Source organism: Schistocerca piceifrons, chromosome 1, assembly GCF_021461385.2.
Source record: "Schistocerca piceifrons isolate TAMUIC-IGC-003096 chromosome 1, iqSchPice1.1, whole genome shotgun sequence".
NCBI lineage: Eukaryota > Metazoa > Arthropoda > Insecta > Orthoptera > Acrididae > Schistocerca > Schistocerca piceifrons.
Genome location: NC_060138.1, coordinates 672,818,829 through 672,842,541, shown reverse-complemented (window position 1 = coordinate 672,842,541; position 23,713 = coordinate 672,818,829). Strand labels below are relative to the sequence as shown.

At 44.5% G+C, this 23,713-nt stretch overlaps 1 protein-coding gene across 1 annotated transcript in view; it reads left to right on the top strand.

Annotated features, from left to right (window-relative positions):
* LOC124786745 (glutathione S-transferase C-terminal domain-containing protein homolog) overlaps positions 1–23,713 on the top strand; it is a 46,758-nt gene that overhangs the window by 11,531 nt on the left and 11,514 nt on the right. Inside the window, exons 2-3 of the mRNA XM_047254288.1 lie at positions 9,537–9,682; positions 21,525–21,621. Of these exons, the coding sequence (XP_047110244.1) occupies positions 9,537–9,682; positions 21,525–21,621 (243 nt within the window). The remainder of the gene's footprint in view (positions 1–9,536; positions 9,683–21,524; positions 21,622–23,713) is intronic.

Genomic DNA, 23,713 nt, shown 5'->3' with positions numbered 1-23,713 from the left:
CTTTTAGATCAGCGAAAGACACACGTCACCCCTTAGCAACTCCTGGGGTGTATAAAATTCTTTATAGCTGTGGGAAGGTTTATAAAGGAACAATGAAAAGAAGTGTCAATACACACTTAACCCCTGCCCCCTGCAGGTCTGGAGGTTAGAATCGGCCCGAGATATCACTGCCCATTGTAAGAGGCGACTAAAAGGAGTCTCACAATCTTTGGCCCATTTTATGGTTTGACCCACCACTTTCCAAATTCTACAGAAGTGCAGGCCATATGGGGAAGGACGCCTTACGTGGTGCATTAGTTATCCATAGAGCCCCTAGATTCAGTCTCTTGAACCTCTTGTCATGGCTTTTCATCTCCACCTGCAATTCAACTATCTGGGTGAGGACACTTTCCGGAGTATGTTATCTTCTTCCGTCGTCTCCTGTCCTCTTTCACACCCAAGACAATATTGGATTTCTCTGCATCCAATATCCAGCACGGTAGCCAGTCTGTTGTGGTGGGGCCACCATGTACCCATTTGGTGGTAGCCCCCCCCCCCCCCCCCCCTGACAACACAGGGATCGCACTGCTGATTCCTGAGCTGTTAATGAGTAATGCTGTAGTAGAATGGACGGGGACTTCTTTCTACCTATGAAGCCTCAGTTTTTTTGTTGAACATCTTGAAGATAAGTTTGGAGAAGTGACAGCACTGTCAAAGATGAGAAGTGGTGCAGTCTTGATTCAGACAGAATCCCCAGCCCAATCCCAAGCATTACTCGCTTGTGACAAGCTGGGTGATATTCCTGTTTCCATCACTTCCCATAAAAGCCTCATCATGGTCCAGGGGATTATTTTCCATCGCGACCTCCTCTTGCAGTCTGGCGACGAGCTCCGCGTCAACCTAGAACAACGGGGTGTTCATTTCAACTGGCGCGTTAACAGGGGACCCAAAGACAACAGGGTTGCTACCGGTGCCTTCATCTTGGCCTTTGAGGGTGATTCATTGCCTGAAAAGGTCAAGGTGATGGTTTACCGCTGTGATGTGAAACCATATGTCCCTCCCCATGTGCGGTGCTTTGAGTGCTGGAAGTTCTGGCACGTCTTCCCGCTGCACTTCCAGAGCCACATGTCGAGACTGCGGACATCCACTGCATCCAGATACTCCATGTGTGCCTCCTCCCATTTGTATCAACTGCGGAGAGCAGCATTCCTGCTGCTGGCCAGACTGCACAGTACTCAAAAAGGGGTGGAAAATCATGGAGTACAAGACCCTCGACCAGTTGACTTACCAAGAGGTTAAACCTAAATTTGAACAGTTACACCCCATTCTGTTTACATCCACATAGGCTGCAACTACATTACCATTGCTGTCTCAAGCACCAGTCACACCACACACTATGCCACGAACATTGTGCCCTTCGGGCCTCCCGAATACATCTGCTCCCTTGGTGGTAGGGGGAAAATCTTCCGTGATACCAAAGTACGTGCTTCTGGAGCAAGCACCCCCCCCCCCCCTCCAAATGCAGGGAGCTGGAGAAGCAACAGCCTCTCATGCAGAAGGGGTCCCTCTCTCCGAGGCGCCACGGCGGACACTCGCCAGTGGCTGAAGGAGCCAAAAGCTGCTAGACGAAGAGCTTCACGGGCTTCCTCTGTGCCTGAAGCTACTTCAGAGGAGTCCTCCCAGCAAGCCCCTAAAGAGAAGCGAGAGGGCAACCAAACAAAGAAGTTTGCTAAGAAAAGAGACCCTCTGGTGGCCCCAACACCATCACTCCATACCAGTTCTGTACCTGCAGATGAGGTGGAGATCTTAGCGTCCCCTGAGGACCTGGTTCTCAGTGATGCCTCATCCACAATAGGAATGGATACAAATACTCAATCGGTGGCAGCAGGTGACCCTGAGGCGTTACCTGCCTCCTTGCGCACTTCATGCCTTCCCAGCCTCACAATAATGTCATTCTCCAGTGGAATTGCTGCGGTTTTTTCCACCACCTGGCTGAGCTACGGCAACTGTTAAGTTTTACACCTGCTTTCTGCATTGACCTCCAGGAAACCTGGTTCCCAGCAATGCAGACCTCTGCCCTCTGCGGCTATAGGGGATATTACAAGAACCTTAGCGACTATAACAGAGTGTCAGGGGGAGTTTGTATCTATGTCCTGAACTCAGTATGGAGTGAACCTATGCCCCTTCAAACAGCTCTTGAAGCTGCGGCTGTCAGGATAAGGACGACACAGGAAACAACTGTGTGCAACATACATCTTCCTCCAGCTGGTGCAGTACCCCTGAACGCATTGGCTGCACTGATTCATCAACTCTCTAAACCTTTCCTACTTTTGGGAGATTTTTTTTGATGCTCATAAACCCTTGTGGAGTGGCACTGTGCTTGCTAGCCGAGGTAGAGATGTCGAAACTTTCCTATCTCAACTCTACCTCTCCTCTTAAATACTGAGGCTCCCACACATTTCAGTGTGGCTCATGGCACTTACTCAGCCATTGACTTATCACTTTGCAGTGTAGGACTTCTCCCATCTGTCCACTGGAGAGCCCACAATGGCTTGTGTGGTAGTGACCATTTCCCATCTTCCTGTCACTCCCCCAGCGTCATTTCCCCAAACGTGTACTAAGAGGGCTTTGAACAATGCAGACTGGGAAGCTTTCACCTCTGCTGTCGCTGTTGAATCTCCCCCGCATGGTACCACCAACGTGATAGTTGAGCAGGTCACTTTAGCGATCATTTCTGCGGCGGAAAACACGATCTCTTGCTCTTTAGGGTGCCCCCAGCGAAAGTCAGTACCTTGGTGTCACCGGAAATCACGGAGGCCATTAAATAGTGTCAGCAAGCTCTACGGTGACATAAGGGGCACCCTTCCCTAGAGCACCTAATAGCTTTTAAATGGCTCTGTGCCTGCGTTCGCCAGCTTATAAAAAGAGTGAAACAGGAGTGTTGTGAGAGGTATGTCTCGACCATTGGGTACCATACGTCACCTTGCCAAATCTGGACGAAGATCAGACGTGTTTGTGGGTACCAGATCCTGACAGGTGTTACTGGCATAAACATCAATGGTGTGTTATCTACCAATGCAAACGCAAATGCTGAGCACTGTGCTCGAGTCTCCGCATCGGAGAATTATCCCCCAGCATTTCACACCCTCAAATGACAGATGGAAAGGAAAGCGCTCTCGTTCACTGAACATCACAGTGAACCCTATAATGCTCCGTTTACAGAGCGGGAGCTCCTCAGTGTTCTTCCACATTGTCCTGACACAGCTCCTGGGCCAGATCGGATCCACAGTCAGATGATCAAACGTCTTTTGTCCGACTACAAGCGACGTCTCCTCGTCATCTTCAACTGGATCTGGTGCGATGGCTTTTCTCCATCGCAATGGCAGGAGAGCACCATCATTCCAGTGCTTAACCCGGTAAAAACCCGCTTGATGTGGAAAAAAACTGCTTGATATGGATAGCTATTGGCCCATCAGCCTCACCAACATTCTTTGTAAGGTGTTAGAACGTATCAAAAGTTGATGGTTGTGTTGGGTCCTGGAGTCACATGGCCTACTGGCTCCATGCCAGGGCGGTTTCTGCCAGGGTCGTTCTATCACTGATAATCTGGTTTCCCTCGAGTCTGCCATCCAACAGCCTTTTCCAGATGTCAACACCTGGTTGCTGGCTTTTTTGTTTCACGAAAAGCTTATGACACGACCTGGTGACATCATAGGCGGATAGTCGTCTTCAGTTCATTGGTAGAATTTTGGGAAGATGTGGTTCATCTGTAAAGGAGACTGCTTATAAAACACTAATACGACCTATTCTTTAGTACTGCTCGAGCGTTTGGGATCCCAATCAGGTCGGATTGTGGGAGGACATAGAAGCAATTCAGAGACGGGCTGCTAGATTTGGTACTGGTAGGTTTGATTATCACATGAGTGTTACGGAAATGCTTCAGGAACTCGGGTGGGAGTCTCTAGAGGAATGGAGGTGTTCTTTTCGTGGAATCGCTACTGAGGAAATTTAGAGAACCAGCATTTGAGGCTGACTGCAGTACAATTTTACTGCCGCCAACTTACATTTCGCGAAAGACCACAAAGATAAGATAAGAGAGATTAGGGCTCGTACAGAGGCATATAGGCAGTCATTTTTCCCTCATTCTGTTTGGGAGTGGACAGGGACAGAAGATGCTACTTGTGGTATGAGGTACCCTCCGCCACGCACCGTATGGTGGATTGCGGAGTATGTATGTAGATGTAGATATCTTGCCACATTCTATGAGTGGGGTCTTTGGGGCCTGCTCCCGATTTTTACCCAAAATTTCCTATCTCTCCGTACTTTCCGAGTCCAAGTTGGTGCCTCCCATAGTTCCCCCCCCCCCATATCCAGGAGAATGGGTCGCCACAAGACTCTGTATTGAGTGTATCTCTATTTTTAGTGGTTATTAACAATCTAGCAGCAGCTGTTTGAGCAGCACCTACAGGGCATCCACAAGGCGCAGTCATGGGCTCTAGCGCATGGCTTCCAGTTTTCAGCCGTGAAGTTGTGTGTCATGCTCTTCTGTCGGCGTCGTACCGTTCATCCAGAACCAGAACTTTACCTTAATGACGATCCACTCACTGTAGTGAGCACATCAATTCTTAGGACTGGTTTCCTCATGCTTGTCAGCTGAAGTGGAAGTGCTGGCAGCACCTCGTTGCCCTCCTCTGCCTGAAGAACACCAACTGGGGTGCAGATTGTTCTACACTGCAGCAACTCTACAGAGCCCTTGTTAAACCCCACCTTGACTACAGGAGTCTGGTTTATGGTTCGGCAGTGCCCTCAGGGTTGCATTTACTCAACCCAGTGCACCACTGTAGCGTTTGACTGGCAGCGGGAGCTTTTAGGATGAGCACAGTGACCAGCATCCTGGTGGAGACCGGAGTTCCTCCATTGAAGGTTTGGCGTGCATAACTGCTCGCCAGTTACGCTGCACACATTCGTAGTTCTTCTGAGCACTTGAATTACCATCTCCTTTTCCCATCCACAGCGATTCATCTCCCGCATCGGAGGCCCAGGTCAGGGCTTACAATTGAGATTTGTGTCCAATCTCTTCTGTCTGAAGTGGTGTCCTTGCCTTTACCACTTGCATTCGAGGTCCATTCACATGCACCTCCATGGTGCACGCCTAGGCCGAAGCTTTGTCCGGACCTTTCACATGGTCCTAAGGACTCAGTTAAACCCGCGGCTCTCCGCTGTCACGTCCTCTCGATTCTTGATATGTACCAGGACCATGAAGTGGTTTACACTGACAGCTCGATGACTGGTGGTCACATTGGCTTCGCATATGTTCATGGAGGACATATTGAACAGTGCTCATTGCCAGATGGCTGCAGTGTTTTCACTGCAGAGCTGGCGGCCATTTCTCATGCTCTTTAGCGCATCTGCTCATGCCCTGTCGAGTTGTTTCTTCTCTGTACTGACTCCTTGAGCAGCATACAAGCTCTCAACCACTGCTACCCCTGCCATCTTTTGGTAGCAACCATCCAGGAGTGCATCTATGCTCTGGAATGGTCCACTCGTTCCGTGGTGTTTGTGTGGACCACAGGCTACATTGGAATCCCAGGAAATGAACTTGCCGACAGGCTTGACAAACAGGGTACACGCAAACTGATTCTAGAGATTATTATTACACCGCAAGGTTTTTCAGCTTTGGAAGATGGAATGACATAATCTCAGTATGCACAACACACTGTGTGCCATTAAGTAGACTACGAATGTGTGGAAGACCTCCATGTGGGCCTCTTGCAGGAACTCTATGGTTCTCTGCCGGCTCTTCATTGACCATGTGTGGCTAACACATGGCTACCCCCTCCATCGCCCGCCTCGATGTCACTTTGGCTCACATATGACTGTCGTCCACATCTTGCTGGACTGGCCACTTTTAGCCTCTCTGCGGTGGGCTTTTAACCTTCCCAGCACCCTGCCTTCGATGTTGGACGACAATGCCTCAACAGCAGATTTAGTTTTATGTTTTATTTGTGCGGGTGGTTTTAATCGTACCATCTAACAGTGGGCATTTAGCATTCTCTCAGAGGCTGCCACCCTCCCTCCATTTTAACTCTGTCACACTTTCTTTGCATTTGTCTTGATGGTCGTCTTTTCCCCACATGTGTTCATCTCACCTTGTCTTTTTGGGGTGGACATTTTAATGTGTTGCAAAGTGGCTGGCTCATCCTCTTTTATTATTGTGATCAGCCAGCCCAGACCATCTGCTCTCTGGTTTTAATACCTTCGTTTACTTTTCCTTGTGGTGTATGTTTTCCCCATTTTTTGTTTGTTCCATTCATTTTCTTTTTAGGTGTGGTTCCTCATTTCTTTCCCCTCTTTTCACTTTCTCAAACGTACTTTGGGTGTTTTTGTACCTTGAGTCTTGCTTGCTTTAGGGAAAAGGGACTGATGACCCTGTAGTTGGGTCCCTTTATACCCCAAACCAACCAACCACACTTGACCGAACACAAAAGGAGCTGTCAAGTAGGACATACTGACAAATCAGCTGTAGTGGAACATGTTTTTAAAGATGGTGATCATGAAATAAAATTTAGTGAGACGAGCGTGGTAGCCAGGACATTGCATTATTGTGCATGTATGTATAGGGAAGCTATAGAGATTCAGAAACTCTACAATAAAATTAATACGAAAGAGGAAGGCTTAGACAAGATATGGTGGTCGACTTTGCACCGATGTGACAATTGAGAATAATGACGTTAGTCAGAGACAGACTAGCAGTTGGCCCCATGTGACATATGGTGGTGCCCTCATTGTGCTCAATATAAACGGGTCCTCCATAGCCTGACAGCCAGTCATTGACTCACCTCGGAAGATGTTCCCCGCAGTTGGCAACGAAACGTCAAGAAGCAGTAGTTTTACAGATTGGCTATGGTCTCTCAGCCCTGAAGTTTTAACTAATGATGTTTCATTAACAGCCGGCATGGCCTACACATTATGATGGCTGCTTTTGTAGTTGGCCTGGCCTATAATGGAGTAGGATAAGCCTATGACTGGACAGGAATAGAAACTGGTGGGTGGTTGGACTGGTCAGGTCATGCACCTTGGTCTTCCATATGGATATGATCCCTCTGGCAAGGGCTAAGACTGGGAATGGCATAGGGATGGACTAGGGTGTTGTGGAGGTTGGGTGGGCAATGGAACACCACTTTAGAAAGTATGGGAAAGATGTTGATCAGGATATCCCTCATTTCAGGGTGTGAAGGTAAATAATAAAAGGTCTGACGAAGGATGTCGTTCAGTTGTTCCAGTCTGGGGTGATATTGGGTAACTAAGGGGGTGCTCCTCTGTTCCTGTTCTCGTGGGTGGTGGGAGAATTGGAGGTGTTTGGGATTAGGGCACAGTAAGTCTGTTTGTGGACTAGGTCAGAGGGATACTGCCTGCCTGTGAAGACCTTTGTGAGATCTTCAGTATCTGGGAAAGAGAGTTCTTGTCACTGTATATATTCTGTCCCTGGGTGACCAGGATGTATGGGAGGGTTTATTTTGGTTTGGAAGGGAAGGCAGCTGTCGAAATGCAGGTACTGTTGCTTGTTGGGCGGTTTAAAGTGGACGGAGATGTGGATGGAACCATAACAGAGGAGGCGGTCAACGTCAAGGAAGATAGTACACTGGGTTAAGGAGAACCAGGTGAAATGGATGGGAGGGAAGGTGTCGAGATTGTGAAAGAATAAGATAGGGCGCCTTGATCCTGAATTTAAATCATGTTGGTATCATCAATGAACCTGAACAAGACCAGGGTTTTGGGGTTTTTGGAGGCTAGGAAGGTGCCATGCTGGTGCCTCTGGTGTGGCTCAAATTCATTGATGCTGTTTTCATGATCTGGACTCGGGGCAAAGACACCCAACCCTAATTCTGTCTGAGCCTTAACACCTTTTCCCTCAGCCTCTTCACCTCGTCTTGCTCGACACAGCGTGCTACCTTCCTAGATGTTGGCCTCTTCCTCTCTGATGGCTCCATGCATACCTCTGTCAACATTAAACTGACAACCAGCAGTGGCACCTGCATTTTGACAGCTACCATCCCTTCCACACCGGAAAATCCCACCCATACAGACTTTCCACCAGGAGCCGATGTGTCTACAAGGACAAGAACCCCCTTGCCAAGTATGCTAAAGGTCTCACAAAAGCCTTCATAGGCAGGCAGTATTCTCCAGATCTAGTCCACAGACAGATTTCCCATGCCATATCCCCACACAGCCTCAATCCTACCACCTTACACCAGGTCTCCACACCCTCCACCCAACAGTTTCTGCACCCCCTCTCCTATCACCTCCTCCCAATTCACATCCCTTCACCTTCATTGTCTGTGTGTTTCTGGCAACACACCCACCAGTTTTTTCCCCTCTCTGCTCCTCTCCATTTCTGCCTCCCCCTCCCCGTCCTCACCTCTCAAAGCTTCTTGATGCTGCATCTGGCAGCTTTGTCCTGCACACTCTGCTCCAGAGTGTGCTCTTCTCTCTCCCCACCTGTATCCTGTTATCCCTCCCCCATTCTGGATTGCTGCTTTCGTCAAATGCTTGTTGACTCTCTCTCTCTCTCTCTCTCTCTCTCTCTCTCTCTCTCTCTGTGTGTGTGTGTGTGTGTGTGTGTGTGTGTGTGTGTGTGTGTGTGTGTGTGTGTGTGTGTGGGGGGGGGGCAGTGGACCAAATGACGCAGACATTGGGACTGTAACTGACTGGAGGCTTGTAATGTACTCAGATGAGACATAATTTTGCCTCTTTTCAAATGATGCTAGGCATAGAATGCATCAGTAGCCCAGTGAAGCACCACAGTGCATGGTGGGTGTAGTTCAGGCTGAAAGTGATTTTGTGCTGTTTTGGGAGTGTGATTTTGTGCTGTTTTTGGAGTGTTTTTTGTACCATGATTTGGGGCCCTCTCATTCATGTTACCATGAACGTGAGACAGGGTATTTATTTCAACAAGTGTTGCCCGTTTTCTACATCTTCATGATGAATATGCAGTTGACACTTCTATTTTACAATGCAACGGACATCATCACGAGGTTGCATGCACACCTTTCTGGTTTGAGAACACTCAGGCACCATTTGCACCTTGACTGGTCTGCTATCTCATCCAGTCTTAATCCCATAGATGATGTCCGAGACTATTTGAACCTGTAGGTGAAACATAGCAGTCATAGCTTTAGATAAAAAATGGTATATGGCATTAATGAATACAAATATGAAAGTAAACTAACATTCGATAGTTTCATTGGCTTTGGGAGGCAATACTTCCAATTAAAGTACTTATAAACCATTGTTTACAAAATTTTCAAAATTTATTTTTCAATTATTTCCTTCTGTCAGATACAGAACAGCGTGAACATTGCTTCATGAAAGTTGCTAATTTGCAGAAAAACATGGTGATCACTGTAGACATTTCATTTACTGCTCCATGGATTGGTGTTTATATGGTGGACTTCGTTGTGATTCTTGTCATCAACCAGAACGAAAGTTTTTAATTAGAAATACTGTTTCACCATCAGTTTCAGAGAACATTTTGATCACTGAAGGATTTGTTTCAGGCTGACTTTGTTTGTACTAATAATAGAAAGCCATCTTACATCGAGCTCAGGTGCAAACCATTCAAATCCTGTTACAAGAAATTCTACAAATGATTGCTGGTTAAAAGAAGACTATGAAATTGTTGAATCATGCCATCCCTGTACAGGTATGTTACGATTTTCACACTCATAAGAACAACCAATTCCTACTTATTTCTTGTGGAAATGAGTTAGTCTGTACTGTTGCCTGCTGTTCAAAGAAATTAGAACTTCATTATAAGTTTGTGTGTAATCGTTTATTTGATAAGTCATAATACAGTAATTTTACTGATGGTTGATCATTAGAATGTTTTAAGAATCTGAAACATAGCAAGTGACCTGAATTTCTTCTCTGTGTGTGAGTGTGATGTTACATTAGCTAACTGCGTTTTACTCCTGGCAGTTTGTTTATGTTGTGAAGCTTTATTATGCTTCGGTTCTCACACTAATTTTAAGATTAGCTTCTCTTTTATTAAAAATATGTTTCATTCTGTATTTAGAAGTTTTTTTATGCTGAATAGTTGGCTTCTGTCACACAGCTTGAGGCTGCTGCCAAGGGGAATCACGGGGGGGAGGGGGGGGGGAGGGAGGAAGCCAATGGCACTCCGTGTGCATACTAGAGGGAGTCATTTCGGATGTGGAAAGGCTGCTTCCGGATGACATGAAAATTACAGGGTGCATCCAATTGCAGGTGGTGGCTCATGTCGGTACCAATAACGTATGCCGCTTTGGATCGGAGGAGATTCTCTCTGGTTTTGGGCGGCTAGTGGAAATGGTAAAGACTGCCAGTCTTGCTTGTGAGATTAAGGCGGAGCTCACCATCTGCAGCATCATCGATAGAACCGGCTGTGGTCCTTTGGTGCAGAGCCGAGTGGAGGGTCTGAATCAGAGGCTCAGGCAGTTCTGTGACCATGTAGGCTGCAGATTCCTTGACTTGCGCCATCGGGTGGTGGGTTTCCGGGTTCCACTTAATAGGTCAGGAGTCCACTGCACACAGGAAGTGGCTAGTGGCTACACTGGTAGCGGGGCTGTGTGGAAGGGACTGGGTGGTTTTTTAGGTTAGAGGGCCTCAGGGAACCACAAAAAGGGTGTCTGTCTAAAGGGGGGCAGGTAAAACACAGTAAGTTAGTTGTAGAAACCATTGGTATTATAGTTGTAAATTGTCGTAGCTGTGTTGGGAAAGAACCAGAGCTCCAAGCCCTAATTGAAAGCACTGAAGCTGAAATAGGTATAGATACAGAAAGCTGGCTAAAGTCAGAAATAAGCTCAGCAGAAACTTTTTCTAATGATCTAATAGTGTTCAGAAAGGATAGATTAAATACATTTGGTGATGGAGTATTTATTGCTGTCAGAAGTAGTTTGCCTTGTAGTGAAATTGAAGTAGATTGTTCCTGCGAAATAGTGTGAGTAGAGGTTATACTTGACAATCGGACCTAACAATTAATTGGGTCATTTTACCGAGACCTCCCCCCCCCTCCCGACTCAGAAGATATAGTTGCTGAACGGTTCAAAGAAAACTTGAGTCTCATTTCAAATAGGTACCTCACTCGTACAATTATAGTCAGTGGTGACTTTAATCTACCCTCGATATGCTAGAAAACTTATATGTTTAAAGCCGGCAGCAGGCATAATACCTCATCCGAAATTGTACTGAATGCTTTCTCAGAAAAATATTTTGAACAATTAGTTCATTAGCCCACTCGAAGCATAAATGGTTGCGAAAGCATACTTGACCTCTTAGCGACAAATAATTCTGGACAAATAGTGAGTGTCGGACAAATACAGGGATCAGCGACCAAAAGGCTGAATACCGTAGCTCCTACAACCATAAAAAAGAATCACAAAGTATATCTATTTATAAAAGCTGATAAAAATGCTCTTAACGTCTATTTAAGAGACGGTCTGCACTCCTTCCAATCTCATCATGTAAACGTAGAAAAGTTGTGGAATGATTTCAAAGAGATAGTATCGACAGCAATTAAAAGATATGTACCATATAAATTAATAAGTGATGCTACTGATCCCCCACAATACACAAAACGGGTCAGATCACTGTTGCAGAAGCAGTGAAAAAAGCATGCCAAATTTAAAAGAATGCAAAATCCCCAAGACTGGCAAAGTTTTGCAGAAGTTCGAAATATAGTGCGTACTTCAATGCAAGATGCTTTCAATAATTTCCACAATGAAACTGTGTCTCGAAATCTGTCAGAAAACCCAAAGAGATTCTGGCCATACATGAAGCACATCAGTGGTGAGATGCAGTCAGTACCTGCACTGTGCAATAACAATGGTGAAGTCACTGATTACAGTGCCACTAAAGCAGAGTTATTAAACATGATTTTTCAAAACTCCTTCACCAAAGAAGACAAAGTAAATATTCTGGAATTCCAATCAAGAACAACTCCAATATGAGAAACATAGAAATAGATATCCTCAGTGTCGCAAAGCAGCTTAAATCACTTAATAAAGGCAAGGCCTCCGGACCAGATTGTATACCAGCCAGGTTCCTCTCAAGAGTATGCTCATAAAATAGCTCCATATTTAGCAATTATATACAACCATTCGCTCACAGAAAGATCCGTTCCTAAAGACTGGAAAATTGCTTAGGTCACACCAATACCCAAAAAAGGAAGTAGGAGTAATCCGCTGAATTGCAGGCCTATATCACTAACGTCGATTTGCAGTAGGGTTTTGGAACATATACTGTATTCGAACTTTATGAAGTACCTCGAAGAAAACAATTTATTGACATGTAGTCAGCAGGGATTCAGAAAATATCGCTGTTGCGAAACACAACTAGCTCTTTATACTCATGAAATAATGAGTGCTATCAACAGGGGATGTCAAATTGATTCCATATTTTTAGATTTCCAGAAGGCTTTCGACACTGTTCCTCACAAGCGTCTTCTAACCAAACTATGTGCCTGTGGAATATCGCCTCATTAGTGTGACTGGATTCGTGATTTCCTGTCAGAAAGGTCACAGTTCGTAGTAATAGATGGAAAGTCATCGAATAAAACAGAAATAATATCTGGCATTCCCCAAGGAAGTGTTATAGGCACTCTATTGTTCCTGATCTACATTAACGACATAGGAGACAATCTGAGTAGCCCTCCTAAATTGTTTGCAGATGATGCTGTCATTTACCATCTTGTAAAGTCATCAGATGACCAAAATGAATTGCAAAGTGATGTAGATAAGATATCTGTATGGTGCAAAAAGTGGCAGTTGGCCCTGAATAAAGAAAAGTGTGAAGTTAATCATACGAATACTAAATAAATCTGCTAAATTTCAATTACACAATAAGTCACACAAATCTGAAGGCTGTAAATTCAACTAATACTTAGGAATTACAATTACAAATACCCTAAATTGGAACGATCACATAGATAGTGTTGTGGGTAGAGCCAACCAAAGTCTGCGATTCATTGGCAGAACACTTAGAAGGTGTAACAGGTCTACTAAAGAGACTGCTTATACCACGCTTGTCCACCATATTCTGGAGTATTGCTGTGTGGTGTAGGATCCACATCAGATGGGACTGACGGATGACATCGAAAAAATAGAAAGAAGTGCAGCTCGTTTTTTATTATCGTGAAGTAGGGGAGATAGTGCTACATACATGATATATGAATTGGAGTGGCAATCATTAAAACAAAGGCATTTTTTGTTGTGACGGGATCTTCTCATGAAATTTCAATCACCAGTTTTCTCCTCCGATTGCAAAAATATTGTGTTGGCATGCACCTACATGGGGAGAAATAATCATCACAATAAAATAAGGGAAATTAGGGCTTGCACAGAAAAATTTAAGTGCTCGTTTTTCCTGCACGCCGTTCGAGAGTGGAACAGTAGAGAGACAGCTTGAAGGTGGTTCATTGAACCCTCTGCCAGGCACTTTATTGTGAATAGCAGAGTAATTACTTATATGTAGATGTGTAGATGTAGAGATAAGTTCATACTTTCATGACAAAAAGCAGAGGGTCAGTATTGTTTGTGTAACTTGACATGTTGCTCATTCACGGGGGCACTCCTTCACAGAATCCAATGTGATGAATGACAAATTACACCACAGGCATAAAATCAAACACAGGAGTGGCACAAAAATTGCCCACATTTGTTGCTCATGTTTTAGTGACACATTTGATGGGGGAAGCCAGTAGTATTCAAACCTAGACTTGAATGAATCTTTCACTCTGCAGTGGAGTACAGGCTGGTTTGAACTTTCAAGCAGATTAAAACTGTGTGCTAGACAGGAACTCAAACCCAGAACTGTTCCTTTTGAGGACGATGTTCTTATTAACTGCGATATTGAAGCAGCGTGAATTCTGCCCGTAACCACTTCTAAGCTAAGGGTAAGCCTTTCTCTGCTGTATCTGCCCTTCAGGGAGTGCTAGTCCAGCAGAGCAAAAAAAGTAGTAAATGAAGGGTACTGGCGGAATTGAAACTTTAAGGGCAGATACCAACAGCTCAGTCAGTAAAGGCATTGCTTGTAAAAGACAAAGTTCCAGCTTAGAGTCCCTATTTGGCACACAGTCTTAATCTGCCAAGAAGTATCAAGCCTAGACAAACTTCTTTAGATTCATAGCCATAGAACAACTGCATGTGAAACTATTGGAAGAAATGGGCACTACATGTCAGAATAACTGGGAAAAAGCTGAACTCAGAAGAAATTCAGTTTGTCAACTGATACTGCACTTAGAAATCAAGCTGAGTGACAGAAGAAAAACCTGGATGGTGACACCTATTGTATCTCGAATATGCTTGAACTAGAAAGGATGAGCTGGAAGTAAGTATCAATAGACTGCAATTTTCTATTGATTACAACTTGAGTATGGGGCAGGTGCTCCCTCTGACCTTAATCATATTGGAATAACAGCACTGATAGTTCATTTTTAACATCCTCAAACTGTGAATTTTTATTTCTCATAACCTATGTTGGATAATAACAGGACAATGTTTAGTGTTTAGTCTGTCTCTGGTATGAGAACTGATAAAGACTGGGAAAAGTGTGGCAGTGGAGGAGGCTTTGATAATGAGAATATTCTACTTCCTACTGGGAGACATTTTGAAAATGTTTTGTAAGGGACAATTCCAACAAAGATGTCTGTATTCGCTTGAAATATGAAGTGCGCCATGAAAACCCATGTGAAAACAAAATGTACAGTATACCATTCTGTATTGTACTGTGTTCTGAGATGTGCCACAGAAAAAAAAAATTCCTGACCATCGTCTCCAAAACAAGAAATATTGAAATGAAGGTGCAGTTCTTAGTTAAGAAAGCAATTTAACTTGTATGTGTTTGCCAATACAGTTGCTCATTATATAAAAACTTGGTCAGAAATGAACTGTCTGAATGAGTTACAGTCACTGTGAAATATTCAGCTCAGTGGAAGCAACTTGTGTGACCCTCAGCACCTTTCAGCACCACCAACCTAAAGCCCTTGGCTTAGATCATCTGATTAGGTGATAATACGTTACATCCCAGCAGCAATGTCTCAGCAGTTAGCCCCCTGCAGGTCTGGGGGTTAGAATAGGCCCAAGGTATTCATGCCTGTCGTAAGAGGTGACTAAAAGGAGTCTCAGGCTTTTCGGCCCTATGGGTTCAGGTCCCATTCTATGGTTTGACCTGCCACTTTCAAAATTCTACACAAGTGTGGGTCATGTGGGGAAGGACGCCTTACGTGGTGCACGAGTTATCCATAATGTACTTAGATTCGATCTCCTGAATCTCTTGCCATGGCTTTGCATCTCCACCTGCGATTCAACAATTTGGGTGAAGACACTTTCTGGGGTATGTCATCTTCTTCCGTTATCTTCTGCCTTCTTTCGCCCCGATGCCAATATTGGATTTCTCTGCACCCATATCCGGCAGGGTAGCCGTTCCATTGTGGTGGGGCCATCATGTACCTATTTGGTGGTAACCCCCTGACAACACAGGGATCGCACTGCTGATGCCTGAGCTGTAACCTCCCCACAGTGTTCATTTCATCCGGCACATTTACAGGGGACCCAAAGACAACAGGGTTGCTACCGGTGTCTTCATCTTGGCCTTTGAGGGTGATTCATTGCCTGAAAAAGTCAAGGTGATGGTTTACTGCTGTGATGTTAAACCATATGTCCCTCCCCCTGTGTGGTGCTTTAAGTGCTGGAAGTTCGGGAACATGTCTTCCCACTGCACTTCCAGTGCCACATGTCGAAACTGCGGACATCCACTGCATCCAGATACTCCATGTGTGCCTCTTCCCACTTGTATCAGCTGTGGAGAGCACCACTACTTCTGCTCGCCAGACTGCCCAGTACTCCAAAAGGAGTGGAAAATCATGGAGTACAAGACCCTGGACCGGTTGACTTTCACAGAGGCTAAACGTAAATTCGAAAGATTACACCCCATTTGGTTGACGTTGACATATGCTGCAGCTACGTCACCATTGCCGTCCCAAGTGCCAGTGGTTCATCACTCTGTGCCACATGCCATGGCAGACACTCATCAGAGACTCAAGGAGCCAAAGGCTGCTGGAAAAAGAGCTCCATGGTCTTCCTCCATGCCTTGGAGCTGCTTTGGAGAAGTCTTCACAGAAAGCCTGTAAAGAGAAGAGAGAGAGAGCAAGCAAACTAATAAGAAGTCTGCTAAGAAACAGGACCCTCTGGTGGCCCCAACACCACCACTTCCTATCAATTCTGCATCTGAGGATGTGGTGGAGATCTTAGCGTCCCCTGTGGACCTGCTTCTCACTGATGCCTCGTCCACCATAGAAATGGCTACAGTTACTCAATCTGTGGCAGCAGGTGATCCTGAGGCATAACCTGCCTCCTTGCACACGTCATGCCTTCCCAGCCTCATGGTAACGTTATCCTCCAGTGGAATTGCAGCGGTTTTTTCCACCACCTGGCTGTGCTACGGCAACTGTTAAGTTTTACACCTGCTTTCTGCATCGCCCTTCAGGAAACCTGGTTCCCGGAAATGAGAACCTCTGCCCTCCACAGCTATAGGGGATATTACAAAAATCGTAGTGACTATAACAGAGTGTCAGGTGGAGTTCACATGTGTGTCCTGAACTCAGTATGCACTGAACCTGTGCCCCTTCAAACCTCTCTTGAAACTGTGGCTGTCAGGATAAGGACGACACAGGAAATAGCTGTGTGCAACGTATATCTTCCTCCAGACGGTGCAGTACCCCTGAACTCATTGCCTGCACTGATTGAGCAACTCCCTAAACCTCTTCTGCTTTTGGGAGATTTTAACGGTCATAACCCTTGTGGGGTGGCAGAGTTTTTACTGGCCGAGGCAGAAATGTTGAAAATTTCGAGTCACAACTCGACCTCTGCCTCTTAAATACAGGTGGCCCCACACATTTCAGTGTGGCACATGGCACATATTCGTCCACTGATCTCTTGGTTTGCAGTCCTGGCCTTCTCCCATCTATCCACTGGAGAGCATATGACGACCTGTGTGGTAGTGGCCACTTTCCCATCTTCCTGTCACTTCCCCGGCATCAGGCCCATGGACTTGCTGTTGAATCTCCCCCACATGGTAACATTGATTTGGTGGCTGAGCAGCTACAATTATCGTTTATGCGGCTTACAATGCGATCACTCGTTCTTTAGGGTGCCCCCGGCAAAAGACAGTCCCTTGGTGGTCACCAAAAGTCACTGAGCCAATTCAAGAGTGTCGGCGAGCTATGCAGCGGCATAAGCGGCACCCTTCCCTGGAGCACCTCATACCCTTTAAACAGCTCCGCGTTCGCCAGCTTATCAAACGATGAAAACAAGAATGTTGGGAGAGGTATGTGTCGACCATTGGGTGCCATACATCAACTTCCCAAGTCTGGGCAAAGATCAAATGAGTTTTTGGGTACCAGACCCCAACAGGTGTTCCTGGTGTTAACATATATGTCATGTTATCCACCGACACAAACGCGATTACCGAGCACTTTGCTGAGCACTATGCTCGCACCTCTGTAGTCTCAAACGACGGATGGAAGGGAAAGTCCTCTCATTCACTACATGCCACAGTGGACCCTATAATGCCCCATTTACAAAGTGGGAGCTCCTCATTGCCCTGACACAGCTCCTGGGCGAGATCGGATCCACAGTCAGATGATTAAACATCTCTCGTCTGACTACAAGTGACATCTCCTAGTAATCTTCAACCGGATCTGGTGTGGTGGCTCCTTTCCATCCCACTGGCGGGAGCACACCATCATACCAGTGCTCAAACCTGGCAAAAACTGATTGTGTGGATAGCTATCGGCCCATCAGCCTCACCAACTTTCTTTGTAAGCTGGTGGAACATATGGTGTGATGGTGGTTGGGCTGGGTCCTGGAGTCATGTGACCTACTGGCTCCATGCCAAGGCGGTTTACACCTGGGTCGCTCTACCACTGATAATCTTGTGTCCCTCGAGTCTGCCATCCGAACAGCCTTTTCCAGATGCCAACACCTTGTTGCTGCCTTTTTTGATTTACGTAAAGCATATGATACCACCTGGCGGCATCATATCCTTGCCACATTATACGAGTGGAGTTTCTGAGGCCAGCTCCTGATTTGTATCCAGAATTTCCTGTCACTTTGTACTTTCCGTGTCCAAGTTGGTGCCTCCCATAGTTCCCTCCATATCCAGGAGAATGGGTTCCTGCAGGGCTCTGTATTGAGTGTATCTCTATTTTTAGTGGCCATTAATGGTCTAGCAGCAGCTGTAGAGCTGTCTGTCTCACCCTCTCTGTATGAAAATGACTTCTGCATTTTGTACTGCTCCACCAGTACTGGTGTTGCTGAGCGGCACCTACAGGGAGCCATCCACAAGGTGCAGTCATGGGCTCTAGCCTACAGCTTCCAGTTTTCGGCCGCAGAGTCGTGTGTTATGCGCTTCTATTGGCATCGTACCATTAATCCGGAACCAGAACTTTATCTCGTTGATGTTCCCCGCACTGTAGTGGAGACATATCGATTCTTAGGACTTGTTTTCAACCAACTGGGGTGCAGATCACTCTACACTGCTGCAGCTATACAGAGCCCTTGTTCATTCACACCTTGAATATGGGAGTCTGGTTTATGGTTCTGCGTTACCCTCAGTGCTGCGTTTACTCGACCCGGTTCACCACTGTGACATTCGACTAGTTACTTGAGCTTTTAGGATGAGTCCGGTGACCAGCGTCCTGGCAGAGGCTGGAGTCCCTCCACTGCAGGTCAGGCGTGCACAACTGCTCCCCAGTTATGTTGCACATGTTCGTAGTTCTCCTGCGCATCTGAATTACCGTCTCCTTTTCCCACCCACGGTGGTTCGTCTCCCACATCGGCGGCCCAGGTCAGGGCTTCCAATTGCAGGTCACGTCCAATCTCTTCTGTCTGAACTGGAGTGCTTGCGTTTACTACCTAAACTCGAGGTTCATTCTCATACACCTCCATGGTGTACACCTAGGCTGCAGCTTCGCCTGGATCCCTCACATGGTCCAAAGGGCTCAATACACCCCGCGGCTCTCCGTCGTCACTTCCTCTCAATTATTGAAATGTACTGAGGCCATTAAGTGGTTTACACTGATGCCTCGATGGCTGATGGTCACATCGGCTTTGCATATGTCCATGGAGGACATATTGAACAGCATTCCTTGCCCAATGGCTGCAGTGTTTTCACTGCAGAGCTGGTGGCTAATCTCGCGATCTTGAGCACATCCATTCATGCTCTGGGCAGTCGTTTCTTCTGCGTACTGACTCCTTGAGCAGCCTACAAGCTATTGACCAATGCTACCCTCGTCATCCTTTGGTAGTGAGCATCCAGGAGTCCATCTATGCCCTGGAACGGTCCGGTAGTTCAGTGGTGTTTGTGTGGATCCCGGGAAATGCCGGAATCCCAGGCAGCGAACTTGGTGACAGGCTGTCCCAACAGGCTACACGGAAACCACTTATGGAGATTTGCATTCCAATAACTGATCTGCATTCGTTTTTACACTGCCAGGTTTTCGGATTTGGGAGATGGAATAGCATAGTTTCAGTACACACAACAAACTGCATGCCGTTAAGGAGGCTACGAATGTGTGGCAGTCCTCTATGCGGGCGTCTTACAGGGTCTCTGCCAGCTCTGCGTCGGCCATGCTTGGTCGACCCATGGCTACGTCCTGTGCCGTGAAGACGTGCCTCAGTGTCGATGTGGCGCTCGGTTGACTGTGGCCAATATTCTGGTGCACTGTCCCGTTTTGACTGCCCTGCGACAAAATCTTTGGTTACCGGACTCATTGCCGCTAATTGTATCTGACAACACCTCATCAGCTGATTTAGTTTTATGTTTTATTTGTGAGGGTGGGTTTTGTCATTTGACCTAAGTTTTAGCGCATGTCCTTTGTCCCTCTGTGTCCTCCACCCTAGTGTTTTTAGGGTGGAGGTTTTAATGTGTTGCAGAGTAGCTGGCTTCTCCTTTTTATTTTCATGGTGAGCCAGCTATGGTAATCTGTTTTATCATTTTAATCTCTTTCTACCTGTTGCGTTTATGTGTTTTTCTTCTCCCCTTTTGTCCATGTAAGTGTTTGTTACCCTTCCGTTGTTCTTGTGGTTTTTTCTTTCCCTCTGTTTTGTGCTGTCAGTCTTGCTTGTTTTATTCTCACCCTTGTGGCATTGTTTTATTCGGAACAAGGGACTGATGACCTAGCAGTTTGGTCCCTTTCCCCCTCTTTTAGACCAACCAACCAATCTCTGCAGTTACCATGCTGTGTAACAGGCATTGTTGCAACAGTTAAATTTTTTATAATTATGTAAGGGTGTAAAAATTGATTTTGGTTCAACATATTTGGCTGGAGAGAACTTGGAGATATAAAATTTTCATGTGGATTTTTATATTGTTTAGTCATTAGAGAAAATGTGGAATTCATATCTATGTTACTAAAATGCTGTCTCAGAGTAAGATACCAGTTGCAGTGCAAGGGCAACAAAATTTCAATTTTCTGTATTTCACATGATTATTGACCAAATTTAAAATCTGTCATAATCTACTCATCGAGAGGAATAATCTTATGTTAAAAGCGTAACATAGTAAGTCAAATATTACAGTTAGCAGTCGTGTGTTGTCTTGAGGCAGTGTATCCGATGGCACACAAATACATGAACTTCATTCATCCAGTATTTGCAAAAGAGAGCACTTTTCGACTTCCAAAACAAATTTTACACTTAAAGTCAAACCTTTTTGAAAGTTTTGTTGCCGAGACTCCCAACAAAATAATGAAAGAAAAAAGTTTACAGCTTACTACAGCTTACGTTTTTTACATAAATTTAAGTAGGACCTCAGCAAAGGATGGTCTCTTTCCCTTTTTCTTCTAAACCTGCAACCATGAGGATAACTGAACTCTTCAGTGAATTATAAGCATACTTCTACCATGGAAATTAAATAACAGTTAAGGACAATTCACAGATTTTATTTCATCAACTTCACATTTTATGTAAATTTAATGTGTGTAATGCTTGTTTGTAGTAATGTAAACTTTTTTAGGCAGATACTGAATTAACATGATAGCATTAAGAACTGATATTACTGCATTAAAATTTAAATTATTTTAAAAGTAACAGTATAGAGTGGATTAGACATTTGGACATCTATAACCAGTCATCTCCAATCACATGATAACAGATTTGGTGGTTTCTTCTCTCTTCTTGCCGTAACAATTTCATATTTATCAATGAATACTGGTTTTTATCTTGAAGACGCTATTGTCAGACAATAACCTAACAGTCCTCTTGTAAACCAAAAACTAGCCCACAACTGAAATGAACATTTTAGACATTCACAATTTATGTATTCGTTGATAATACATGACTCTTCCTTGCTTGTACATAATTTCTTGTGATATTTTCTTAATGTTGTCAGGCTGAAGTGAAGTGTTAGAATTCGTCATAGTGTTTTAACTATTATAACTTATGCAACAGTGTAATTTTTAATTAAGGAAGTCAATTAACTGTGAAATGGATGTGTATTGTGCATTTCAGCATTTGAAATACGCAGCAGGATGATAGCTGCATGCCTGCCTACACATTATAAGGAAGTTTTAAGGTGCACAAACTCTGGCTCAAATGTCATTAGAAGGTAAGTTGTATTCAGAACATCGTCTGAGCTTGGGAGTAGTTTTTGAATATTTGCTTTTGATATTTGTGTTTATTTCTGAAATGCATTAGCATTTCAGTTCAGCAAGAAGTTTTGTAATAAGATAGTTAATCTATATGGAAATAATTCTGTCATGTTAAGTTTTAGACCTTGACCTATGCTTACAAGCCTGAACACAAGGTTTCAAACATCTTGTCCCATCCACATTGTCCACTGTGCACGGAGCATGAAATTGTTACTGTTTTGACGGAGAGAGTGGGTTATAGTGTTTTTGCCCATACAGTAGATGCCACAACTGGCAGTCATCACCAAATGGTTTGTAGATAAACATTTTCCTCATGCGAGAAATAGGTTGTGCAATTGCTGTTTTTTCTTGGTAAAACTCATGTCTCAAGTTGCTTATGCACCTGGTTGGGTTCTGATGGGTGTCAGCCAGGATGGTGCAAGCTAAAGCAATCCCCTCTCTGTTCATGTTTTTAGGATGTTTTAATTTTTAAATGACCGCTCAAAATCTTGTGCTTCTACATCCCCTGCAATGTAATGTGCTCAATGGAAGAGTCATGAAGAAATATAATGGCCTCCGGGCAACGAAATTACGACCAGACTGAGAGGAACACCACGCAGCTGTGGTCAAAATGTTTGTTTTATTCAGTGACTGTTCTACATCTGCGTCTATACTCTGCAAACTACTGTGATGTACGTGGCAAAGGGTACATCCCACTGTACCAGTTATTAGGGTTTCTGCCTGTTCCATTACCGTGTGGAGCATTTTTTGAATGCCTCTATGCAAGCAGTAATTATTGTAATGTTATCCTTACAATCCACATGTGAGCAATACTTAGGAGATTGTAGTATTTTTGTAGAATGATCATTTGAAGCTGGTTCTTAAAAATTCGCTAATAGACTTTCTCGTGATAGTTTATGTTTGTCTTCAACAGTTTGCCAGTTCAGTTTCTTCACTATCTCATTAACTCTGTCCCCCTGATCACACTGACCTGTGACCATTGATGCTGCCCTTTTCGGTATATGTTCAATATTCCCTGTTGGTCGTATTTGGTTGGGGCCCTACACACTTGAGCAGTATTCTAGAACTGGTTGCACAAGTCATTTATAAGCAGTCTACTTTGTAGGCTCATTGCTCTTCCCCAGTATTCTACCAAGAAACGAAAATCCACTACCTGCTTTACCCATGACTGAGCCTATGTGATCGTTCCATTTCATATCCCTAAAAAGTGTCACACCCAGGTATTTGTATGAGTTTGCAGGTTTCAGCAATGACTCATTGATATTATAGTCGTAGGATTTTCATGAAGAGCACTATTTTACATTTCTGGATATTTAAAACAAGTTGCCAATCTTTGTACCTCTTTGAAATCTTATCAGGATCTGACTGAATATTTATGCAGCTTCTTTCAGATAGTAGTTTGTTATAAATAACTGCAGCATCTGCAAAAAGTGTGAGGTTACTATTATATTTGTCTGCAAGGTCTTTAATAAACAACATGAACTTCAAGGGTTCAAACACATTTCCCTGGGGCACATCTGAAGTTATTTCTACATCTGACGATGACTCTCCATGCAAAATAAACTGTTGCATCCTCCCTATCAAAAAGCCCTCATTGCAGTTACAAATTTCACTTGGTACCCCATGTGATCGAACTTTTGATAATAAGCGTAGGTGTGACACTGAGTCAAATGCTTTTTGAAAATCGAGAAATATTGTTATTGTGTGATGGGGCATGTCACTATACCCAGAAACCTTTTGTGTTTATTTGTTGAACTTCATGCGTTAGTATTCTAGTAGCATTAGTAACTTTAGTAGTGTCACCAAACTATTTGCCCACTTCAGTTGACTATTAACTTTGACATTTGACTACACTGCTCCTATACTACAGGTGCACTTGTTATATTCACTGTTGACTGCAGGAGGTATTTATTTCATAGTTGCAGTTTTGACCTTAAGGCTGATATTGAAATTAATTTATACAGTCATTGGTGAACTATGATGTTCTTTAAAAAATTCTACATGATTTGAACCCCAGCCATGAGAAGTTAAACAGTGTTTACTTTTATG